This window comes from Macaca nemestrina, chromosome 1 (genome assembly GCF_043159975.1).
Source record: "Macaca nemestrina isolate mMacNem1 chromosome 1, mMacNem.hap1, whole genome shotgun sequence".
NCBI classification, from domain to species: domain Eukaryota; kingdom Metazoa; phylum Chordata; class Mammalia; order Primates; family Cercopithecidae; genus Macaca; species Macaca nemestrina.
The window spans coordinates 139,648,984-139,671,873 of record NC_092125.1 but is presented as its reverse complement, the minus strand read 5'-3'; the positions used below and the strand labels follow the sequence as shown (position 1 = coordinate 139,671,873).

At 45.3% G+C, this 22,890-nt stretch overlaps 1 protein-coding gene across 5 annotated transcripts in view; it reads right to left on the bottom strand.

Annotated features, from left to right (window-relative positions):
* Positions 1-22,890, bottom strand: part of LOC105485405 (BCAR3 adaptor protein, NSP family member) — a 289,503-nt gene that overhangs the window by 60,317 nt on the left and 206,296 nt on the right. For all 5 annotated transcript variants that reach the window (XM_011747744.2, XM_011747743.2, XM_071077163.1 and 2 more), the window contains one exon: positions 21,214-21,253. In XM_011747744.2, coding sequence (XP_011746046.2) covers positions 21,214-21,253 — 40 coding nt within the window. The remainder of the gene's footprint in view (positions 1-21,213; positions 21,254-22,890) is intronic.

Below are 22,890 nucleotides of genomic sequence, written 5' to 3'. Positions count from 1 at the left end.
AGCCTGCAAGGGATCACCTGCCTAGGAAGACAGGAACCCAGGGGTGGAGGGCGGGGTCTGTACCAGGTGAGAGATGGAGTCAGGAGTAACCACACCCATTCCAGCCTGGAGAGAAAATGGTCTTATAAATTGCTTTTCTGTTGTCAAGCAAATTCTAGCCATGTAAACAAAATATTTCAATGGGAAAATATCCCTTTTTCATGGTCATAAGCTGACCATGGGCATTACCATCTGAGTGATGTACTGGATAATTCTGCATCCTGCCAAAGTAGCTGTGAGAATCAGTCCAGATGAGAAGTTCTGAACCTAGGGATGGACTGGGGCTTCCATGGGCCACTAGAAACTGTATACAAACTGTTGTGTTCACTGAAGAGAGGGGTTATTACTTTTACCCAATCTCAAAGAGTCATGTGACCAAAAAATTCCTTCTGATCCAGAAAGACTTTCAGTGGCATGTGAGAAAGGAGGTGAGAATACCCTGGTGGTCACGGAAGTGAGTAACGACTGATAAAGCATCCTGGCTGGCCACCTTGCACATACCCGGGCTGTAGCAGGGATGTGGCTGGTAAGAGGAGGGGAGAGATAGCCTTGAGGCAAGTAGTATTGCAGTTCCTAATGGTCACTGGAGCAGCTTTAACCAGCATGGGAACTCCTTCACTCAGTGGGTGGAAGGACCTTCTTTGCATATAATACTTAGGACAGAAAACCCCTCCTCACCACGGACTTCAGAGACGCCTTGAAGAAGAATGCAGCAGTCACAGACACCGTTTCACCCCACTCACCCTGCGTGCAAGGTCCCCAGGAGCCCGCATTTCTTTTTTTTTTTTTTGAGACAGAGTCTCACTCTGTTGCCCAGGCTGGAGTGCAGTGGCATGATCTCGGCTCACTGCAAGCTCCGCCTCCCAGGTTCAGGCGATTCTCCTGCCTCAGCTTCCCGAGTAGAAGGGACTACAGGCACCCGCCACCATGCCTGGCTAATTTTTGTATTTTTAGTAGAAATGGGGTTTCATTATATTGGCCAGGCTGATCTCGAACTCCTGACCTTGTGATCCACCCTCCTAGGCCTCCCAAAGTGCTGGGATTACTGGTGTGAGCCACCACGCCCGGCCAGGAGCCAGCATTTCTACAGAGAACTTTTACCATAGTGTCCTATTTCATACTCATACTAGGAGAGGAGTATTAAGTATTATTATCTCCATTTCACATGTGGGATCAAACAGCTCTTAATGATTAAAACAACAATGAATCATAATGGCTGGCTCTATCTGCTGTGATGAGGGAAGCATGGAGAACACCTGGTCACCAGAAGTGCTTTATCTTATGCAAATCTGAAAGGCAGACCTCCCTCCAACTGAGGGACAGATACTTTTGGCAACACAGACAGCAGATCTCATCTGCAATAGTCCATCAGAGAGCCTAGTCCACGCACAGCTGAAAGGAAACGGCAGGGCTGGGACGGATGGATGCTGACATCAGAATCTGAGAAGAACCAGGAGGCAACAAGAAGGGCTAAGGGACCGCCTTTGTCACATGGAAACACAAACAGTACGCCTTCCTCTACAGGAAGAGGCCAACTCAGAGGGTTCTGTGCATGGAAGGATCTCATTGACTGCCGGCCAGTTTCTTCACTTCCTAACGTGGTCAACTGCCAAGCACAATGCTGTCTGCAGGAGTGACACCCAGAAGGTCAACATTTGCCCTTCCTGGTGCCAAGGTGGGGACAATGAATTCTTTTGCCAGTGGCTCAAGGATCTGGGTATACCTTGCAGTGTATACCCAAATGGGTGGAAGGGCTGGGTGGAGGAAGGGAGAATTACTAGAGAGAGCAGTAGAAACCCATCTGGGTAACTCTCCAGGAACACCAGGCCTCCCGGTTGGGTCACTTGTGATAAGAGGTGGGAATCTGTCCAAGGACAAGCTATAGATCGCTGGGGATCCACATCCCCTCTGGACACCCCCACCCCCTGCCCATAACTTATCTGTAACAGCAGTGAATCTGGCAAACTTGGAGGCAATAGGTATCCAGTACATAAACGAGGAGGGAGATAAACTGGGGAAAGATGGGAATAGGACTTGGAAAGATTTTTTTTTTTTTTTGCAAAATTTAGCATTCATGTGTCAACATTTTATATATGTATCCTGAATAGAGATAACGGAAATATAGCAGAATATACTTCTGATCCTAAAAATGTAGGGGGGTAAATGGTATAGACAGCAGGTGGTGGCTATTATATTTAAAAGCTTTACTGAGTAGAATGTGTATTCATTCTTTAAATGGATGTGTGAGCCAATCAGAATACTGAACACTGAACGGTCCAAGAGTGAGCAGGTGAATGACATGAGACCAAACAGAGTCCTTCCCTGAGACTTTTCGAACAAGGGCTAAGGAAGACACCCCCTTTTCCCCTTGGACCACAAGTTTTAAGAATATAAGCCTAGAGCAGCCCACAGTCAGGCCCCACTGCATAAAGAAGCTGATGGAAGAGAATGTGGCCAAAGTGCTGAGAGAAGCAGATGCAAGAGACTGAGGTCCTAAAAATGTTTTCCTTCCCAGAAGTAGTCATCAACCCAGGCCACTCCACCCAGGCCCTTCCCAGAGGTAAATTTCCTAGCTTACACCATCAATGTGCGCTTACAGGCTCACCTTATCAGTGTAAGATTAAAACTTGAGATGAAGATGTAACATACTGTGTCGGGCTATGCTGGAGATTATGTGTATAAAATGTGATCTCTGTATCTGAGAAACGCTACAAGGAGCCAACATGAACTGATGTTACATGAAAACATGCATATTATACACCCATTAATAATAGGGTTGTGCACTCATGTGTCAGCAATGAATGGAAATTAATGGTGTTTTGCAGTCTGTTCCAGGGACTTCCATGGAAATAACTGAGTTGTCTTGAGTTTTTAAGGATAACAATGACATGAATTTGCCTCTAGGAAGAGGGAGAGGGATTCCTACTGTTGGAATGTCCTATGCCACTGGTGTAGGGGTGAGTTCTGCTCCCACACCCAGCACCTCCCAGCCAGGGGAAAGCATGAACCAACTGCACTCTCAGCCCTGCTTATGTGGCATCAGCACCATCAGCTCCTGGAGAATGTTTCCAAAAGGCTATTCTGCTATGTGGAAGGCCACAGACCCAATTCAGAGGTACTGGCTGAGACACCCCCTTTCTGACGCCAGGTGAGCTTTACCTGGTACAGTCACCTGGGAGGGCAACCTTCATGACTTCTTTCCAGGTCAAAGGACAGGATGTTTATATCATCTCCAAATCACATTAGAATCTTCCCAAATGTACTCCTTAGACAGTCCTTAGGTGGACATGGCCTGGAAGTTTGGGAGCCCCTGCTCTTAGTCTGTGTGGGCCCATTGGGGTTTCCTTCTCCCCTTGCTATTCTTCTACTTGTCCCAGTAAGAAGCCCTAGCTCCAACCCTGTCCTCCAGGGTTCAGCTACTGAAGCACTCATTAAAATGACTGGTGCCCTTGTCTGTTGGCCTCACGACCCATGTCTTATTGTCATCATTAGAAAGCCTGAACATGATAGGGGCCCACTGAACATCTGGAGATAGCTCAGGGATTCTCAGCCTAGGGTCCACAAACACCTGGAACTAAGATGTGCAATAAGTGTGCATGCATACTTCTGGAGACATGGCTCTTATTCATGATATTTGCAAAAAGGTAGGGGCCCTTCCCTCTCTCCCCAAAAATAGTTCAGAACTGCAGAGGTGTGAGGGACGACAGGCCACAGAGGAGTTATGCTCCTCACTGGGTAAGCCAGCCTTGCCAGCTTCTGGCTGAATTAGGGCTGCTTCCCACTTTGGCCCTAAGAGTCATTTTACTCTCTCAAACTCTGAACTAGCTCCCAAACTGGGAGAGGCTTCCAGAATGCAGTAATCCCCAACTCATACCACCTGTACTCTGTTCAAGTAATCCTGAAACCATGAGGTAAGGGGACTTGACTCCGTTCTGTCAAGGCTTCGTGTAGCGACCATGAGGAGACAGAGTGGAGGTGACTGAATCGGGATGGACTCAACTGAACCACACAGACCCCTTCAAAATACACCCACCTGGGCCTGGTAAAAATAAGAATCCAGCTGGAGACTGGTGGTCACAGGAAACAGTCCATCAGCTTCCTTATTTCTTCTGTACAAAAAGCTCTTTTGAGAGTGTGAATGGGGGCTTTATATAGTAAGTTCTCATCCACAGGCTAATAAATATGTGAAATGGCTTCTCAGACCAGGTTCCTGCAGCCTGGACACTGAGGTCATTCAAGAAACAATTAGATGCCATCTGGAGAGGGCTGGGACTCGAAAGGAAATTGCCTTGAAGGGCCAAACAGCATGCTCTCATTCCCAGAGTCTGACACATCCTTATCTTCATTCACATAAAGGACGGATGGAGCTCAGCCAGCAAATCCACACTGGGAGCATAGAAGGAGCCAAGGCTGCAGCAATTAATAAAAGCTTAAGGATCAGGAGAATGCGCACTTCCAGCCTGCTGCAAGTAAATGGATCCCTCCAACAAATTTCTCCCTCGACTGCACTTGCACATTCAAGCAGAGCACCTTGCCATAACCCCAGCCTTGGCCCCACCAAGCTTGGGGTTTTCAGAGTTTTAGTGTAAAGCAATGAGAGGAGAGTTACAATTGCTTCTGGCCTAGCACTTTACAGTATATGATAAGCAACCAGATCTTTACATTATATCATGACTTGGTTATGTTACATAAAGTTAGCATTTCTAGAGGCATCATAATCCACTCCACTGCAAGGAACAGGCCCACAATTGAGAACCCTTACTTTGAGGATTGACTCTCAATTTTTTCCTTATTTTTAAATGAAAATTTAATGTCTTTTTTATATTAATAACCAGTCTCTTTAAATGTAAATGCAACTGTTGGGCAAGCTGAGCTTAAAAGTAAACTTTGCTAGAGAAATAAATATGGATTTAGATAAACAAGAGGGGATTATTTGTGCTTTAAGTGTTTTTGCAGCTTTTAGTCTCTTAAGTAGCAAAAGACCCTCTGGTACAGTGGTGCTCAAAGTGTGGTTTACAGGCTGGTCTGCAGGCTGGGGGGAGGTTTCTGGAGGTCTGAGAGGTCAAAACTTATTTTCATCATGATACAGAGACATTTTTTGCCTGTTTCACTGCTGGTGGTGCAGAAGCTGTGACGGGTGAATTCCTGGTGCCTCAGCACAAAGCAAGGCAGAGGCACCAAACTCTACCAGAGGCCATTGCACTCTTGACTCCCACTGGCTCAAAGAATTGAAGAAAAAGAGCCAGTTCCACCTAGAAGTCTTTGATGAAGCAGTGAGAATTACTCACTTTATTAAATCTGGGCCCTCGAGTACATGTCTGTTTAGTATTCTGTACAATGGAACAGGACATGCACAGAAAACAATTCTGCCGCGTTTCCAAGCACAGAGTTTGTCTGAAGGAAAAGCAACTGTGCAATTGAATCGTGGGCTCAACTAGCTGCTTTTTCGTGGAACACAGTTTTTACTTCAAAGAATGTCTGACAAACTTGGTTATTCAGACTCGGGTATTTATTTGGCAGCCATTTTCTGAAAAACGAACAAAGTGAGCCTGTTACTTCAAGGAAAACAACAGACAGTGTTTGTTGCCAATGATAAAATTCCAGGTTTCAAGTGAAACTAGAATTTTGGAAAACTTGTATTCACCACATGAGTTTGACAGCTTTCCAATACTTTAATGATTTTTCTGATGAGATCGGTGGTCATATTAATGAATGTGAGTTTTGATATTACATAGTGAAATATGTAACATTTATCAGATCTGCATAACTTATAAACCAATATTTTTCAAATGGCCAATGCATGATGATATAAACTTATGCATGGGTAAAAGATCCATTCAAATTGCAAGAGAGATCCATTCAAATTGAATTTTAAGGAAATAAAACAAGTTCATTGACAGGATTTCAGAGTCCACACTGCAGTTAACCTCTAAGGAATTACAACTTGTTGAGTTCTACTCTAGTATCAAAGACCAACATCTGTAATGATTTGAAGAGGCTATTAAAATACTCCTCCCTTTCTGAACTGCATACTTGTGCAGGGCCACATTATTTGAGACTTCAACCAAAATAACATAAAACAACAGAGTGAACAATGAAGCAAATATAAGAATCAAGTTGTGTTCTATCAGACACTAAAGAGATCTGCAAATATGTAAAACAATGTCATTCTTACCACAAATGTACATTCACTGGTATATAATGGGTTTACTCTTATTTTTAAATGAATAAACATTACATGAAATGCTCATTAAGTAAAAATAAATAAACATTTAAAAATATTCCATTTTAATTTCAAACATGATGAGTATCAATAGCTAGAAGTCACACAACAAAAACTTTTTAGGGTCCTCAATAATTTTTAAGAGGTCTTGAGACAAAAGACTTCAAGAACTTCTGCTCTAATATTTACTTGCTTTACATAATTTTGATTGAGCCACAAGTTTTCAGTGTCTTATCTATGGAGTAGACTAAGGTATACAATTACAGGGGTGTTTTTATTTTTATAAGTAACTATCATAAAAACACTATTAGAAAAAAATTAGAAACTGAGAAAAAGGTAAGAAACAACAAATAAAAAAGAATCTTTCAGTTGCCAAGAAGCTTTATTTTGACCCATTATGTGACACTGAATCATTCTACTCCTAGATTTTTATCTTCTGAAAATTCTTGCACAAACACACGCCAAGCCACCTCCACTGACAACAGCACCATCCTACCAGTATCAGGTATGGCTCCTCTCTTCCCCCACCTCACGTCCAATCCATCAGGAAGGGCTGATGGCTCCTAGAGCCCCCTTCTTTACCACCTCCCCTGCTCTCGCAGGTCCAAACTACCATCATCTCTCATCTGGACAATCACAGTGGCCCCCCACTGGTCTCCCTGCTTCAGCCCCTGTCCCCTGCAGTCTAGCAGCAACACAGAAGCCAAAGTGAACCTGAGATGCCTCCCATCTCATTCCAGAAAAAATTAAAGTCCTTACTCTGACCCACAATCCCTCGCACATCACCTTCTGCCGCTCTAACACCAGCTGCTTTCACCAGCTCGAGCCTCTGGCCTCCTGGTTCCTCCATGGAAGAGGCAGGCCCTGGCTTCAAAGCCTTGCCCTTCTTCTTCCCCTTAGACATCACAGTTGACTTGTATTTCCACTCAAAAGTCACCTTCTTGGTGAGGCCTTCCCTGGTCACCCTATCTAAAATTTAATGTCCCCTTACCCCAACTTTCATAGCTCCTTTCCCTGATGCATCTTTTCTGCTAAGCACTCATTGTCAGCTAACAGGATTGACTTGATTGTCTTTCTTATTGTCTTCCCAGTCCTCCACCCCCAGAGTAAAAGCTCCATGGGGGCAGGGATATTGTTTTGTTCACTGCTGTATCCTCAGCCCCTGGAACAGTGACCAGCACAGGCAAGAGACTCAACAAATATTTACCAAATGACTATGTACTAACCACAAAACTGTTTCTAACAGAATATTAGCAAAACCCAAATGTCAGTAGGGAACTAGTGAACTATAACTGTATTTCATACAATGGAATACTGGGTACCCACTCGAAAGGAGGGAGGCCCATACGTTTAATATGGAATGATGTCCAACGAAAAAAGCAACTTGCAAAGTTATATGTAGTTAGATACATTGGCAATAAATAAATACAACTCCTCCCAAACTCATTGTTCTCTGAACAACGTGATCTTCTCAGAATCTCTTTTCTGATTCAAGAAACATGGAGCACCTACTGCTTCTCCCAAGGCTCCTCCCACTGTTCTCTCCTGCTGCAGTCAGCCTGAGCACATGCTGTCTCCCAGGCATGCGGTCTTCTGCCTTACCCAATACCAGCACCCTTCCTGCCAAGCCTAGACATTTTTTCAGATATCAGATCACGATTTAAATACCAGTTGTTCCCAGGAAACTTCTTGGTTACCAGAGGGAACTTCAGGCCAAATGCAAACCTCCTATCTCAAAATCTACATACAGTATCATAGCCTTTTACAGCTCTTTGTTCGAGAACACTGACAATTCTAATAATAAAATTCCTTGACAATTTAAATCTGCTTTTTCATATATTGTAAACACAGCTCTTCTTTCTGAAGTTGAATACAATGTCCTGACACGCTATTACATTTAATATTAAAAGCTCTCAGGATATTTAGAAACCGAATTGTAGCCAAATGTTGAACTGTTGTGACACTGGTGACCACTAGAGGGCAGAGCTTAACAGCAAATGATTCTAAAGCTAGACATCCAGGCCTCTCATTTTGGTGTTGAAGTTAGATTGCCTATAGTTAACAAGATCTCCCAAAGAGTAGACCGGTCTAGGCCATAGAAGTTGCCAGAACTACACTTTTAAAAACAGTGTATATCTCTTCCCAAATACGTGAGTTTTTAAGGTGACAACAGCAACCCCACAGTTTTGATCGTGTACCAGGTGGGCAAGAGAAGGTAGACTGAGGTTAGGTGTGGGAACCTCCTTGCTGTTTTGAAATAAAAACACTAAGGATTTCTGGAAAAATTTTAGAGACATCAGCATTATCTGCTTTGGGAAACATAAAAGTTTTTAGAACAACCTCATTCCCCCTTCCCTAAATTTAAGTGTCCAGTGTGTGTACATTTTAAAATAACTGAAGAGTATAAGTGGATTGTCTGTAACTCAGTAAACGGTGATGGATGCCCCATTTACCCTGATGTGATTATTACACATTGTATGCCTGTATCAAAATATCTCATATACACCTACTCTGTACTCACAAAAATTAAAAATTAAAATAAATGCCCTTGTGCATCTGGTATGTGTGCTCAGTCACTAAACAAAAGAAGAGTCTTGGTCCTCAGGACTCACATGATAGTGAGAAGTCTTATTTTTAAAGGTAAACAAATAAGGCCGGGCACAGTGGCTCAAACCTGTAAGCTCAGCACTTTGGGAGGCCAAGGCAGGCGAATCACTTGAGCTCACAAGTTTGAGACCAGCCTGGCCAACGTGAAACCAGGTCTCTAAAAAAGAAAAAAAAAATCAGCTGGGTGTGGTGGTGCATGCCTGTAGGCCCACCTACTCATGAGGCTGAAGTGGGAGGATGGTTTGAGCCTGGGAGGCAGAGATTACAGTGAGCTGAGATTGTGCCACTGCACTCCAGCCTAGGTGACCAAGCCAGACCTTGTTTCAAATAAATAAATAAAATTTGGGACAAACGAGGATAATATACAGAGTAATGAGATAGTGACTTGGGGGCTGTTTTTAGTAGGGATGTCAGGGAAGGCTGTTCTGAGGCAGTGAAATGTGAGTCAAATGAACCAGCCACATAGGGAGTGGAGCCACAGTCACTAAGCTGGTATTTGCTGAGTGCTAACTACATGTGGGGCACTGTGCTAAGAACTAAGAACTTCACATGTATTCACTGTTTAATCCCCCGAAATTCCCATTTACTGCTAAGGAAACTGAGCTCCAGAGAACTTCAGTAACTTGTCCAAGGTCATACAACCAATAAATGGCTAAAACAGGGCTCTGGATTTATATTCGTTTCCCAGGACTGCCATGACCAATTACCACAAACTTGGCAACTTTAAAATAGAAATGTTTTTATTGTCTCGCAGCTCTGGAGGCTAGAAATCCTATATAAAGTATCCGGAGGTCCACGATGGCTCTGAAGGCTGCAGGGAGGAGCCTGCCTTGCCTCTCCCTCACCTCTGGTGGTTGCCGACACTCCTGGGCTTGCAGACTCATCCCCCAGTCTCTGTCCTCACATGGCCTTCTCCCTCTACGCCTGTGTCTGGTCCAAATCTCCTTCTTCTTACAAGGATACCAGTCACTGGATTAGAGCCTATCCTTGTCCAATATGACCTCATCTTAATTTGATTATATCTGCAATGACCCTATTTCCCAATAAGGTCACCATTCACAGGTACTGGGGGTTAGGACTTCAACATACCGCTTTTGGGGGACATAATTCAACCCACAGCAGTGTCCTTGTCCTAGCACTCACTCCAAACCACTCAGCTATTCTGCCTCAGAACCTTCCAGGCCAATGGGAAGGCAAAGCCCCAGGGACACTAGGGAAAGCCAGGGTGGCAGAGGACAGTGACTATTGGGGTGGCAGGAGATGAGGTTAGAGGTCGGCAGGCCACACCAGATTCTAAGTCCAATATGGAGCTGAGTCCCGTCAGAAGCCACAGTTTCAATTCTTGCCTGCCTGTTAGTTTTTGAGTCTCTCAGCCATCCCTACAGTTTGGGATCTCAGAAGAATCCTTCCTTGAACTAAGGAGGATGGTGCCTCAGCTACAAGGCTGACGCCTGCAGCACAGAATACAAATCCACACAGAATGTAAATCTGGTCTTATTCCTCTCACTGGCCAGACCATGTTCCTTTTAGCACCTCCAGAGGGCAGCTCCAGGGTTTGACCTTATCTCAAACCATCAAGTTCAGGAGGCCCAGTGAGAAGTCACTTCTCTCTGACTTGGGGCACAAGAAAATTCATCTCAGGCTGCATGGACAAAGCAGTGTCTGGGCTGAGGAGTTATCCAGGCAACCCTCAGTCAGGAGCAGTCAGGGTTCAAGTACCAATGCTGCCCCACACACCTGTTCATCCATCTGGGCTAAAGATGCCAGAACTGACCAGGGCAGCAGAGAGATGCTGCTCAGAGCTGACAGGTACACCTCACAAGATGCAGAGAGGGGTCCAAATCCTGCACAGTGTGACAAAAGCACTATCCTTGTGATTATGCAAGATCACAAAACTTGCCCAAGGACTCACTTTTGTTGAAAGCCTGTTAGGCATTATTGGGAAGGCAAAACAGAAACAGTAAAGGTGCAAAGACTCTATAGCAAGGGTCAGAAAACTTTCTGTAAAAGGTTCTGTTAGGCTTTTGGGGCCGTAGTGTCACAACTACAGAGGCCCTGACTTAACAATGCTTCCACTGATTTTCAACTTTACGATGGTGTTAAAGTGATACGTACTCAGTGTGCTTCAAATTTTGAAATGTGATCTTTTCCAGGCTAGCAACATGTACCATGATACTCTTGGGTGATGCTGGGGTAAACTATAATATTCAGTGGGCTAAGCTATAACATTCGTTAGATTAGGTGTATTAAATGCATTTTCAACTTAGGAAATTTTCAATTGATGATGGGTTTATTGCAATGTAGCCCCATTGTAAGTGGAGGAGAATCTGTACTCAATCCCACCATTATAGGAAAAGTAGCCACAGACAATACATAAATGAATGGGCATTGCTGTGTTCCAATAAAACTATTGATGCACATCAAAACTGGAACTTTATACAATTTTGCCACTCTTCTTTTGATTTTTAAAAAGCCATTTTAGCACTTCGGGAGGCTGAGGCGATGGATCACCTGAGGTCAGGAGTTCAAGACCAGCCTGACCAACATGATGAAACCCTGTCTCTAATAAAAATATAAAAAATTAGCTAGGCATGGTGGTGGGTGCCTGTAATCCCAGCTACTTGGGAGGCTGAGGCAGGAGAATTGCTTGAACCCAGGAGGCAGAGGTTGCAGTGAGCCGAGATTGCACGGTTGCACTCCAGCCTGGGCAATAAGAGCGAAACTCCAACTCAAAAAAAAAAAAAAAAAAAAAAAAAAGCCATATTAAAATATAAAATCCACTTTTAGCTTAGTGGTCATACCAAAATAGGTGGTGGGCTAGATTTGGTCTTAGGCTATAGTTTGCTGACTCCTTGGTCTAAAGATATCCACAAATGCTCAAAGATTAACAACACTGTGGTAACAAGGTTTCCAAATGGACATCCCCTTTCCTCCCTATTTACTGGCTTCTGGCACAATGCTAGGTACTGGTGTGGTCCCGGGAACTGCCCCTAGCTTCTCTCTCACCTGCACCATTTACATCCTGTTAGAATCTCTCAGCTTCCCTAATAACTGGGTCTTAATTCTATCTCTAAAAGGCCTTCAGCATGTGACCTAACTTTCCATTCCCACTGTGACTATCTCAGGTTAGACTCCTGGTAACACTTTCCTGCCACCTGGTCTGACCTGACTGAACAATTACAAACACATGGTATATACTAAAAAAATATCTGTTGAAAGAGCCACTGCAGTCAAAAATCTTCAAGCTTGGCACTTTCTCCATTTCATCAAGGGTCGGGCCTCCCTGGTGTGGCCCATCTCAAAATGGAAAATTTCTCCTGCTGAGGTGGCAGCACTTAAGGACTGAAATATAAGGCTTTAACTTGCCTTTTTTTGTTTGTTTTGATACAGAGTCTTGCTCTGTCGCCCAGGGAGGAGTGCAGTGGTGCAATCTTTGCTCACTGCAACCTCTACCTCTCAGGTTCAAGCAATTCTCCTGCCTCAGCCTCCTGAGTAGCTGGGATTACAGGCACTCGCCACCATGCCCGGCTAATTTTTGTATTTTTTTAGTAGTCAGGGGCTTCACCATGTTGGCCAAGCTGGTCTCAAACTTCTGACCTTGTGATCCGCCTGCCTCAGCCTCCCAAAGTGCTGGGATTACAGGCATAAGCCACCACACCCAGCCTAGCTTGCTTTTTAAGCTCAGGCTTATTAGGTATAATTTGCATTCAGCAAAAGTCACCCTTTTTAGTGCAATTCCATGAGCACTGACAAACAACCCAGTCGGGTAACTATCACTACAATCACCATACTTCTATTTCTATCGCCCCCAAAAGCTCCCTGGTGCACTTCATCTCTTCCCCAACCTCTTTTCAACCATTTATTTGTTTTCTGTCACTATAAGTTTTGCCTTTTCCAGAATATCATACAAATGTAACTATAGAGTATGTAGCCTTTGAGACTGTCTACTTTCACTCAATGTAATGTATTCAGGATTCATGCATGATACGGTTTGGCTGTGTCCCCACCCAAATCTCATCTCAAATTCCCATGTGTTGTGGGAGGGACCCAGTGGGAGGTAATTGAATCACGGGGGCAGGTCTTTCCCATGCTGTTCTCATGATAGTAAATAAGTCTCATGAGATCTGATGTTTAAAATGGGGAGTTTCGGCTGGGCACGATGGCTCATGCCTATAATCCTAGCACTTTGGGATGTCGAGGTGGGCGGATCATTTGAGGTCAGGAGTGCGAGACCAGGCTGGCCAATACGGCAAAACCCCACCTCCACTAAAAACACACAAAAATTAGCTGGGCATGGTGGCCCATGCCTGTAATCCCAGCTACTTGGGAAGCTGAGGGAGGAAAATTGCTTGAACCCAGGAAGTGGAGGTTGCAATGAGCCAAGATCATGCCACTGCACTCCAGCCAGGGCAACATAGTGAGGCTCTGTCTCAAAAAAAAAAAAAAAAAAAAAGGAGTTTCCTTGCACAAGCTCTTTTCTCTTGTCTGCTGCCATGTGAGACATGCCTTTCACCTTCCACCATGATTGTGAGGCCTCCTCAGCCATACAGAACTGTAAGTTAAATAAACCTCTTTCTTTTGTAAATTGCCCAGTCTGGGTATGTTGTTACCAGCAGCGTGAAGAGACTAACACAGTGTTTCTGTGTATATCAATAGCCCATTCCTAGGCTGGACACAGCGGCTCACACACGTAATCCCAGCACTTTGGGAGGCCAAGGCAGGAGGAAGGCCAGAGTTCAAGATCAGCCCAGGCACACAAGGAGACCCCATGTCTACAAAAAATAAACAAGTTAGCTAGGTGTGGTAGCGAGTGCCTGGAGTCCTAGCTACTCAGGAGGCTGAGGTGGGAGGATCACTCAAGACCAGGAGTTTGAGGCTACAGTGAGCTATGATTGCACCACTGAAATCCAGCCTGGGCAAGAGTGAGACCCTGTTTCTTAAAAAAAAATAAGTAAATAAAAGTCCATTCCTCTTTATGGTTAAATAATACGCCATTGTATGGGTGTACTACTTTTTTCCTGTTGAAGGACTTTGGGGTTGTCTCCAGTTGTTTTTGTCAATTATGAATAATGTCACTATAAACATGGATATAGACTTTTATACGGACATGTGTTTTCATAAGGTTTTACTTTTTATAAATGGCCACATTTTCACAGACCTGAAGGATAAGATTCCACTGAATGAGAGAGACTGTCGTCCATACCTAGGATGTGGGAACATCCTACCTCAGCATTTTCGTAACTGTAGTAACACCAAACCTCCCAAGAATATTTGCAGAGAATGTTTTTGGGGTGGAGTGGAAGAAGTTGGATGGGAGCTCCCTTTCGTCCCTCTGCATGTGGGCCCTAGAGCAGGCCAGGGCTGTTTTACATTCACTGCTGGCGGCGTTTGATCTCTGGTCCCACAGGGGCCAGCGCTGGCTCTGCCAATGTGCACACTCAGGCAAAAACCTGCAGAGCCAGCCAATCGGTCCATTATTTGGTTCATATAACTTGTTAAAATCTCACGGAATGTACAGCGTGCCATTGTTTTTGTAAGTCCCTTTCATACTTTGCGAGCTGGCTAATTCAGAGCAGACTGGCCTGCTTTCCTGCTGGAAGAAAAGGCTTCCCTCAAAGACAGCTATTTAACTGTGACCACGGCTGCAGCCATCTTGAGCACAAAAAGGGAGCTGAAGTCACGTCACCCCTTCTCCACTGAGGTCTCCGGCAGCCAGGGCACTTATTCTTGGCGCTGGAATTTGCATAATTACTCCTTTTTAAATATGCTGGGTGACCTAATGTATCCCCAGCTGGCTGCAGGAAACGGCCTTGCTGAGATCTAAGCCTTGGATGGCCTGTAACATCTATAGACCTAGAAGACCCTTTGGGAAGGAGAATTTTCAGAGCATTCACCCCACAAAGGACAGCTTCCTGAGTTTCTCTGGGGTCATCTGTACTGTGAAGGGAGAAGCTGCAGGGCGCTGTCCCCACTGAGGATAACAGCTGCAGCCTTGTCCTTTCTCCTCCTAGCCTGCGCAACAAGCTCAGAGACTGTAGGTCATTCTATTACAGCTCACAGTGGGTCTAACAAGAACCCACCAAGGCTGACTACAAAAGAAAGAGGACATGCCTTCACTAGGAATCTAGCCAGGAACAAAAGGCTGCATTCCGTCCTGACACTTCCTCACTGCAGTCGCCTGGAGAGCAGGCCTTTGTCCACAGCCGGGCAAGCGTGCTGTTTACAGCCTGGCTACAAAAAACCACTTGCCTACTCACGGCTAATTTGAAAAAAACAGGCATTCCAATATTTTTTTCCACTTCACCATATTTTCTAATGTATCTTTTTTGACGACAATTTATTTAAAAATGGAAAATGTATAATAAACACTTCTTCTAAAAGAAAAATCACCCAGCCCTGCCCTAGCCAATCACTTCCTCCCTTAAAAAACTACAGCTTAAATCACCCCCAGAAAAAGAACTCTTTACTAAAATAACTGTAGGGCTGGTGTGTGAAGAGGCCAAAAAGAATTAGTCTTGGCCCAGCATGGTGGCTTGTATCTGTAATCCCAGCACTTTGGGAGGCTGAGATAGGAGTATCACTTGAGGCCAACAGTTCCAGACAAGCCAGGGCAACATAGTGAGACCTTGTTTCTATAAAAAATAAGAAAAAAATAGTCAGGCATGGCGGTGGTCATCTGTGGTCCCAGTTACTTGAGGGGGCTGAGGTGGGAGGATTGCTTGAGCCGAGTAGTTCAAGGCTTCGGTGAGCTATGATCAAGCCACTGCACTCCAGCCTGGAACAGAGTAAGCTCCGTCTCAAAAAACAAAATAAACAAAACAGCACTAGTCTTGAGCCTAAAAGGAATATAGGTACAAAGAGGAAGGAGAAAACGTAAATTTTTTTTTTTTTTGAGACGGAGTCTTGCTCTGTTGCCCAGGCTGGAGTGCAATGGCCCAATCTTGGCTCACTACAACCTCCACCTCCCAGGTTCAAGCAATTCTCCTGCCTCAGCCTCCTGAGTAGCTGGGATTACAGGCACCTGCCATCACGCCCAGCTAATTTTTGTATTTTTAGCAGAGTTGGGGTTTCACCATGCTGGTCAGGCTGGTCTCGAACTCCTGACCTCAGGTTTTCCACCCACCTCGGCTTCCCAAAGTGCTGGGATTACAGGCGTGAGCCACCACACTCAGAGGAGATAATATACATTTATATTTAGTGCAGGTTGTGGGGGCAACTTCTGAAGCTTAAAGATGCAGTTCCAGGGGAAAATAAAAGGAAGAGAATGATAAAGAGTGGAAGTGAGCCTAGGCTTCATAGGCTCAAAGAGGGTTACAGAAGTGAAACATAATGGATCACAGAGCAATGCAGCAGTGCTGGGGTAACTTCCACTCTTCTGGGAACACCGTGGTGGCAGTTATGATCTGTCATGGCCTTGGTCTTCATATCCAAGATACAACATGAAATGGTATCCTGTTCCAACCAATATGGCAATCTTAGGATCAACAGGGATATCGCACAATTAAGAACTCCTTACCACTGGCTACAAGATTTTCCTCTACAGCCTATTCTAGGCATGGAGAATCCTAAAAACTTAAGCTAGAAGGAACATTAGCCCACCCCAAGGTTTCTATTGTGGGGACAATGGAACCCACAGAGAGCAGGTGGCAAATCCAGGGTCACATTACTAATTAGAACAAGAGTGTGGGCTGGGTGTGGTGGCTCACGCCTGTAATCCTAGTATTTTGGGAGGCTGAGGGGGGTGTGGATCACAAGGTCAGGAGATCGAGACCATCCTGGTTAACACCGTGAAACCCCATCTCTACTAAAAATACAAAAAATTAGCCAGGTGTGGTGGCGGGCGCCTGTAGTCCCAGCTATTTGGGAGGCTGAGGCAGGAGAAGCGCTTGAACCAGAGAGGCGGAGGTTGCAGTGACCCAAGATTGTGCCACTATACTCCAGTCTGGGCGACAAAGCAAGACTCCGTCTCAAAACAAAACAAAACAAAACAAAGGAACCAGAGTGTGGACCCAGCTCCCTCGCTGGGGTGGGGGGTCTCAGGGGATGTGAGTCTCTGTTGGAAAACTACCTGGAAAGGGGATCGCATGGAGCTGTTATCATTTATTAACATTTTAGCACTACTATTTTATCAAATTTTCTAAGCAGCTACTTGATAGTGATCTAAGAAACTGGACACAGTGTAATTGTGTTTTAATGAGGTAAAAATCTAGCCAAATGCAATGGGGCAGTGAGTAGATTCAGCAGCATAGAGATAACCTTCTACTTCATAATTTTGCCTAGGGTTATTGGCTCTAAAAGATATTTCCTCCTATTAAAAAAAAAAAAATGTTTGGTTTTATCTAGGGTAAGATATGCTAGGTACGCAGAGGAAAATTCCAGAGCTGTATGCCAGGAACCGAAGTCACTAACTACGTGGTCAACAGCAGGAGGAAGGTGGAGCCACTCTGGAGGGTTCGGCTTTCCAATCTGGAAGAAATCTTTCCTTTCAATCTTGTGAAATAGAAATCAATTACGTTTGACCACAGAAAAGGACCTCATGATTAGACAAAAGTTAAAACCAAACTCTCAAGATGATCATGTTCTGAGCTACTATGAGGGGAAAAAATTGTGAGGGGAGAAGGCTAGGAAAAACGGGGAAAGAAAAGAAAAGAAAAGAAAAATTCTCTCCTTTAAATGCCAGAATTAAAGAGACAGAAACAGTGAGGAATGAGATCCCCAAATCCCTGGGCTACTTTGGATCTGCAATTTATTTTCCTCTCACATCCAAATATCAAATTGAGCCTTTGGGGTCTTGGTGCTGTCAGAAGTCCCAGCAGGAGGCCAGCCTGCTGGACAAGGTAAAAGAGCTGCCAAACAGCCCTGGGGCTTCCCAGCCATGCATATTTTCCTCCATTCCACTTGGGATGAACGACCGGTAGCTAAGCAACCGAGAAACTGGTCCCCTTTCACCCGGCATGAATGTACTGCAACACAAACGGTGCGCGGTGCTAGAAGGACACACCTACAAACTGCCAGAGCTGAACGCTGGATTCTTTCTCCACCCAGCTCTCTCCTGCCATGACACTGCAGTCCCCTCGCTCCACCAGCTACGAGGGTCAGCCTCAATACCTTGTCTCTCCCAGACCCGAGGAGGTAGGAGGCAGTCCCAGACCTCTCTCTTCTATCCCAGACCTCTCTCTTCTATCTGGGCACTGAAAAAACCAAGGGAAGATGGCTGGAAAATCTCTGATGGGGAGGGGAGCAGCATTTTTTTTTCTTTTTTTTGAGATGGAGTCTCACTCTTGTCGCCCAGGCTGGAATGCAATGGTGCAATCTCAGCTCACTGCAATCTCCGCCTCCTGGGTTCTCCTGCCTCAGCCTCCCGCGTAGCTAGGATTACAGATGCCTGCCACCACACCCGGCTAATTTTTGTCTTTTTGGTAGAGACGGGGTTTCACCATATTGGCCAGGCTGGTCTCGAATTCCTGACCTCGGGTGATCCGCCCGCCTTGGCCTCCCAAAGTGCTGGGATTACAGGTGTGAGCCACAGGGCCCAGCAAGGGAGCAGCATTTAAAGACACAGGGAGGGAGGGAGACCTGGGGCTGGAGCTCCTGCCAGTATTTGGACTGCTATCTGTTGGCCACAACTGGGTGCTTCCCCTGCCCAGATGAGACTCAGGATACGATAAGACTCTCCCCATTCTGGGGTCAAAATGGATCCTACAATTTGGCTTCGTGATGCTTGTTTTTTTGACCAATGAATCTGAACCCACTGGAAGGGGTCTTTATGAGACAACATAATTCACATAGAACTATTTTTCTCTAAGCTCAAGAGGCAGTAAGTGCACAAGGGGATTGTAGAAAAGAAGTTAAGGGGGTCAAACTGCACCTCAGTTTATCTGCAACTCTCTCACCTCCCTTGATTTATCTCCAGCCATGAGGCACCAGCTGGCATCAACTTATGAGGCCTTCCTGGCACTAGTCAGCCTGGCTCCACAGGGCAACTAAGTGTGAGAAGTCCTACATCAGACCCAAGCCAAGAAGATGGGTCCCTTGGTCCTCTTGGACCTTTACCTCAGAGACCGCTATGGACGTGCTTTCAGAGCCTTAGTGTCCATAGAGGCAAATGAAAATACCCCACATTGGCCCAACACATTCCCAAACCATCCCTCTAAGCCAAGGTGAAGTGAAAAAGAAAAAAAAGTGATACATTTAGGAAGGATACAGACACATCATTTATAAGGCTCTGACTAGATTCAGATCAAGTTAGGAGGAAAGGGTACCCTTCGGAATACCTCAACATGTTCTTGAAAAGGAACCTCTGAACCTCAAAGAGCAGTTCCATCACATGTCACTGCCAGGAGAAGGCAAAGAGAGCCCAGATAAACAGAAGCCACTGACAACTCCAAAATCTCTTCTTTGTCAATACCACTCAACTCACAATGATTGATACTCACAAATGAGATGCAATAGCTTGGATAATACCTAAACAGGCCATTCCAAAATCCTCTATATTTAGCTTGAGAATGCACCACCAAATTATCTTAAAAGGGGTTTGGACTTTTGTAAAAGAAAAGACTGAGGTATTGGAGTAAGAAGAAGGCAGAATACTTGCTGAGCACAGCCAGACTGGCCCATGGTAGGAGACAGCCAATTTCTGAAACATGGCATGGAGTGATTTTTAAAGGGCTGTTGTTACACACTGCAGAATTCTAAAGTGCATTTTTCTGCCGGGCGCGGTGGCTCACGCCTGTAATCCCAGCACTTTGGGAGGCCGAGACGGGCGGATCACAAGGTCAGGAGATCGAGACCATCCTGGCTAACCTGGTGAAACCCCGTCTCTACTAAAAAATACAAAAAAACTAGCCGGGCGAGGTGGCGGGCGCCTGTAGTCCCAGCTACTCCGGAGGCTGAGGCAGGAGAATGGCGTGAACCCGGGAGGCGGAGCTTGCAGTGAGCTGAGATCCGGCCACTGCACTCCAGCCTGGGTGACAGAGCGAGACTCCGTCTCAAAAAAAAAAAAAAAAAAAAAAAAAAAATCACAGTCTATGCAAACAGCATCCTCTAATACTTTGCAATGCATAACCTGCACAAAACATGTGATGCATCTGGGAGGGACACAGATACACTATTTATAAAGCTCTGGCCAGATTCTGGTGCGGTGGCCCTGCAGGTTTAGGATTACACATTTTCTCCCATGAAAACACAGCTCAGTTGTCATTCAGGGATAAGAGATGGGAAAAAAGAATATCCACCTCTATTCCAACAAACTTCCACCGCCCCAAGTGGCCAAGTGGTTCTACTGGAGCTTCCTCCTCTTCCGTCTATCCTCTGGTCTTTTAAAGAGGGAGGAAATGGCAAGACTCTGGGGAAGGCATGGGTACACACACAAGAGATAGGCCTACACACTCTGAAACTAGGATGCTGCCCTTGGGATAGTGAAGGTGGAATGAGGCTCCTGATTCTAAACTCTAATTCTTGCCACGATTTCTCCCAAAAAATAACTATGTTGTCATAAATCCAAGAAACCAAATGTGAGAATCAGACTTCTTTCTTCTGTAGGAGGTGCCAGAATACAGTTTCAAAAATAAAAGAAAATAAAGCAAACAGCAACACCGGAAAATGAGGAGGCAGAGGGAAGAAGTGAAAAGCATCTTTTCTTCCTGCTCAGAAGAAATACATTATTTAGAAGGGTTGAATATTTAGAAGCCTCGACTGCCAGTCCTGCTGGAAAGTAACTAAGTACCTAATATTACTACTTGACCCCAGATTAGCCCTGAACAAGAGGGTGGCTCTTGGAATGGAAAAGATGGCTCACAAAATCTCAGGGAGCCTTCGGTCCTCCACTGAAGGTAAATATGGGTCCACAATTCCTCATCTACATTCCAAAATCCAAAAAACTCTGAACACAAACATAAAAAAAAACCTCACTTGGCAGCAAACTCATTTGGTGACAAAATGTAACCTGAACTACATAAAATAACTTGTCATCTATTTATCCCTCTTAGTGTGAATATTCTTACATGTCACTGTGAAAATAATGAGTGTGATTATGGAGTGCTGACCCCAAACCTCTCTGGGGGTATTACTATACGTACCATATTACCTTTCTGGGGAAAAAAAAAAACTGAATTTTAAAACATATCTGGCTCTAAGGCCAGATAAGGGTGCCTGTAATAGGATGACATGAGACCCCTACAAAATTTACCAAAGGCCTAAGGGAGTCAAATTTCCTCCCGTTGTTTTGGCGAGTCTAACCAGCTTTTTACACAAACCAGGCTGCAGCATTATTTAGCAACTTTGTGATCCAAATGGAAAATCTACTACCCAGGGTCACGGCTACATGTTTAATACTGATTTCCTACCTTCACATATTCCAGAGTTGGGTCCAGAAGATGTGGATCCCTGAAAAGAGAAAATATAAATATAAGAATGGTTGGGAACGATGCATTCTTACATTGAGTATAATATGTCCAACATTATTTCACCCTATTCATTAAGTTACTAAGCTGGGCCCCATCTCCCAGACAGTATTCACGACAAGGTGTGTGTGGTGGGGTGGATGACACCATTGTGACCTCAGTCTAGAAGCTCCCACAGGCCTCCCTGTGAAATTCAGGCCCCAGAATGTTAGAGTATTTATATGTGGTAATTCTAGATTTACTTGAGCATAGAAAGTGAAAGTCTGAAGCAAAGAGCTCAGGGGGTGGCAGAGGTGGGAGGCAGGCAGGACTGGGTATGGGAACGTATGGCACTTTCGGTCACTGGTGGTGTCTGGGTTAATCCCCAAAATATCCCCACCAGTAACTGTGTCGTGCCCACATTGACAATAAGAAAAGAGAGGCTTAGGCGGGTGGAGGGGCTGCCCCAGGTTGCCCAGTGCCTGGGTGATGGAGGGAACGGAGCCTCCTCTTCTCATTGCTGGCTGTTACCCACCCACTCCTGGTGAAAACCTCAGCAATTCATCCTACTGTTCTGTGTGCCCAGTGTTTTTATTCCCCCATATAGGCCAGGTGTAGTGGCTCATGCCTGTAATCCCAGCACTTTGGGAGGCCAAGGCGGGCTGGTCAAGGCAGTTCGAGTGGGGAGTTCGAGACCAGCCTGACCAGCATGGAGAAATTCCATCTCTACTAAAAATACAAAATTAGCCGGGCGCGGTGGCTCACGCCTGTAATCCCAGCACTTTGGGAGGCCGAGGCGGGCGGATCACAAGGTCAGGAGATCGAGACCACGGTGAAACCCCGTCTCTACTAAAAATACAAAAAATTAGCCGGGCGCGGTTGTGGGCGCCTGTAGTCCCAGCTACTCGGGAGGCTGAGGCAGGAGAATGGCGTGAACCCGGGAGGCGGAGCTTGCAGTGAGCCGAGATCGCGCCACTGCACTCCAGCCTGGGCGACAGAGCGAGACTCCGTCTCAAAAAAAAAAAAAAAAAAAAAAAAATACAAAATTAGCCGGGTGTGGTGACACATGCCTGTAATCCCAGCTACTAGGGAGGCTGAGGCAGGAGAATCCTTTGAACCCAGGAGGCAGAGGTTGCGGTGAGCCAAGATCACACCATTGCACTCCAGCCCGGCTAACAAGAGTGAAACTCTGTCTCAAAAAAAAAAAGAGGCCAGGTGTGGTGGCTCATGCTTGTAATCCCAGCCTTTTGGGGGGCCAAGGCGGGTGGATCACTTGAGGTCAGGAGTTGGAGACAAGCATGACCAACATGGTGAAACCCTGTCTATACTAAAAATACAAAAAAAAAAAAAAAAAATTAGCCGGGCGTGGTGGTGGGCGCCTATAGTCCCAGCTACTTGGGAGGCTGAGACAGGAGAATTGCTTGAACCCAGGAGGCGGAGGTTGCAGTGAGCCAAGATCACGCCACCGCACTCCAGCCTGGGCGACAGAGCAAGACTCTGTCTCAAAAAAAAAAAGAGAAAGAAAAAAAAGAAAAATTTTTAAAAAGTCAAATATACAGAGAGAGAATAAAACAGCGGTTATGGTGATGGGGCCAGAAGGGAGAGGAAATGGGGAGATGTAGGTCAAAGGATAAAAAGCAG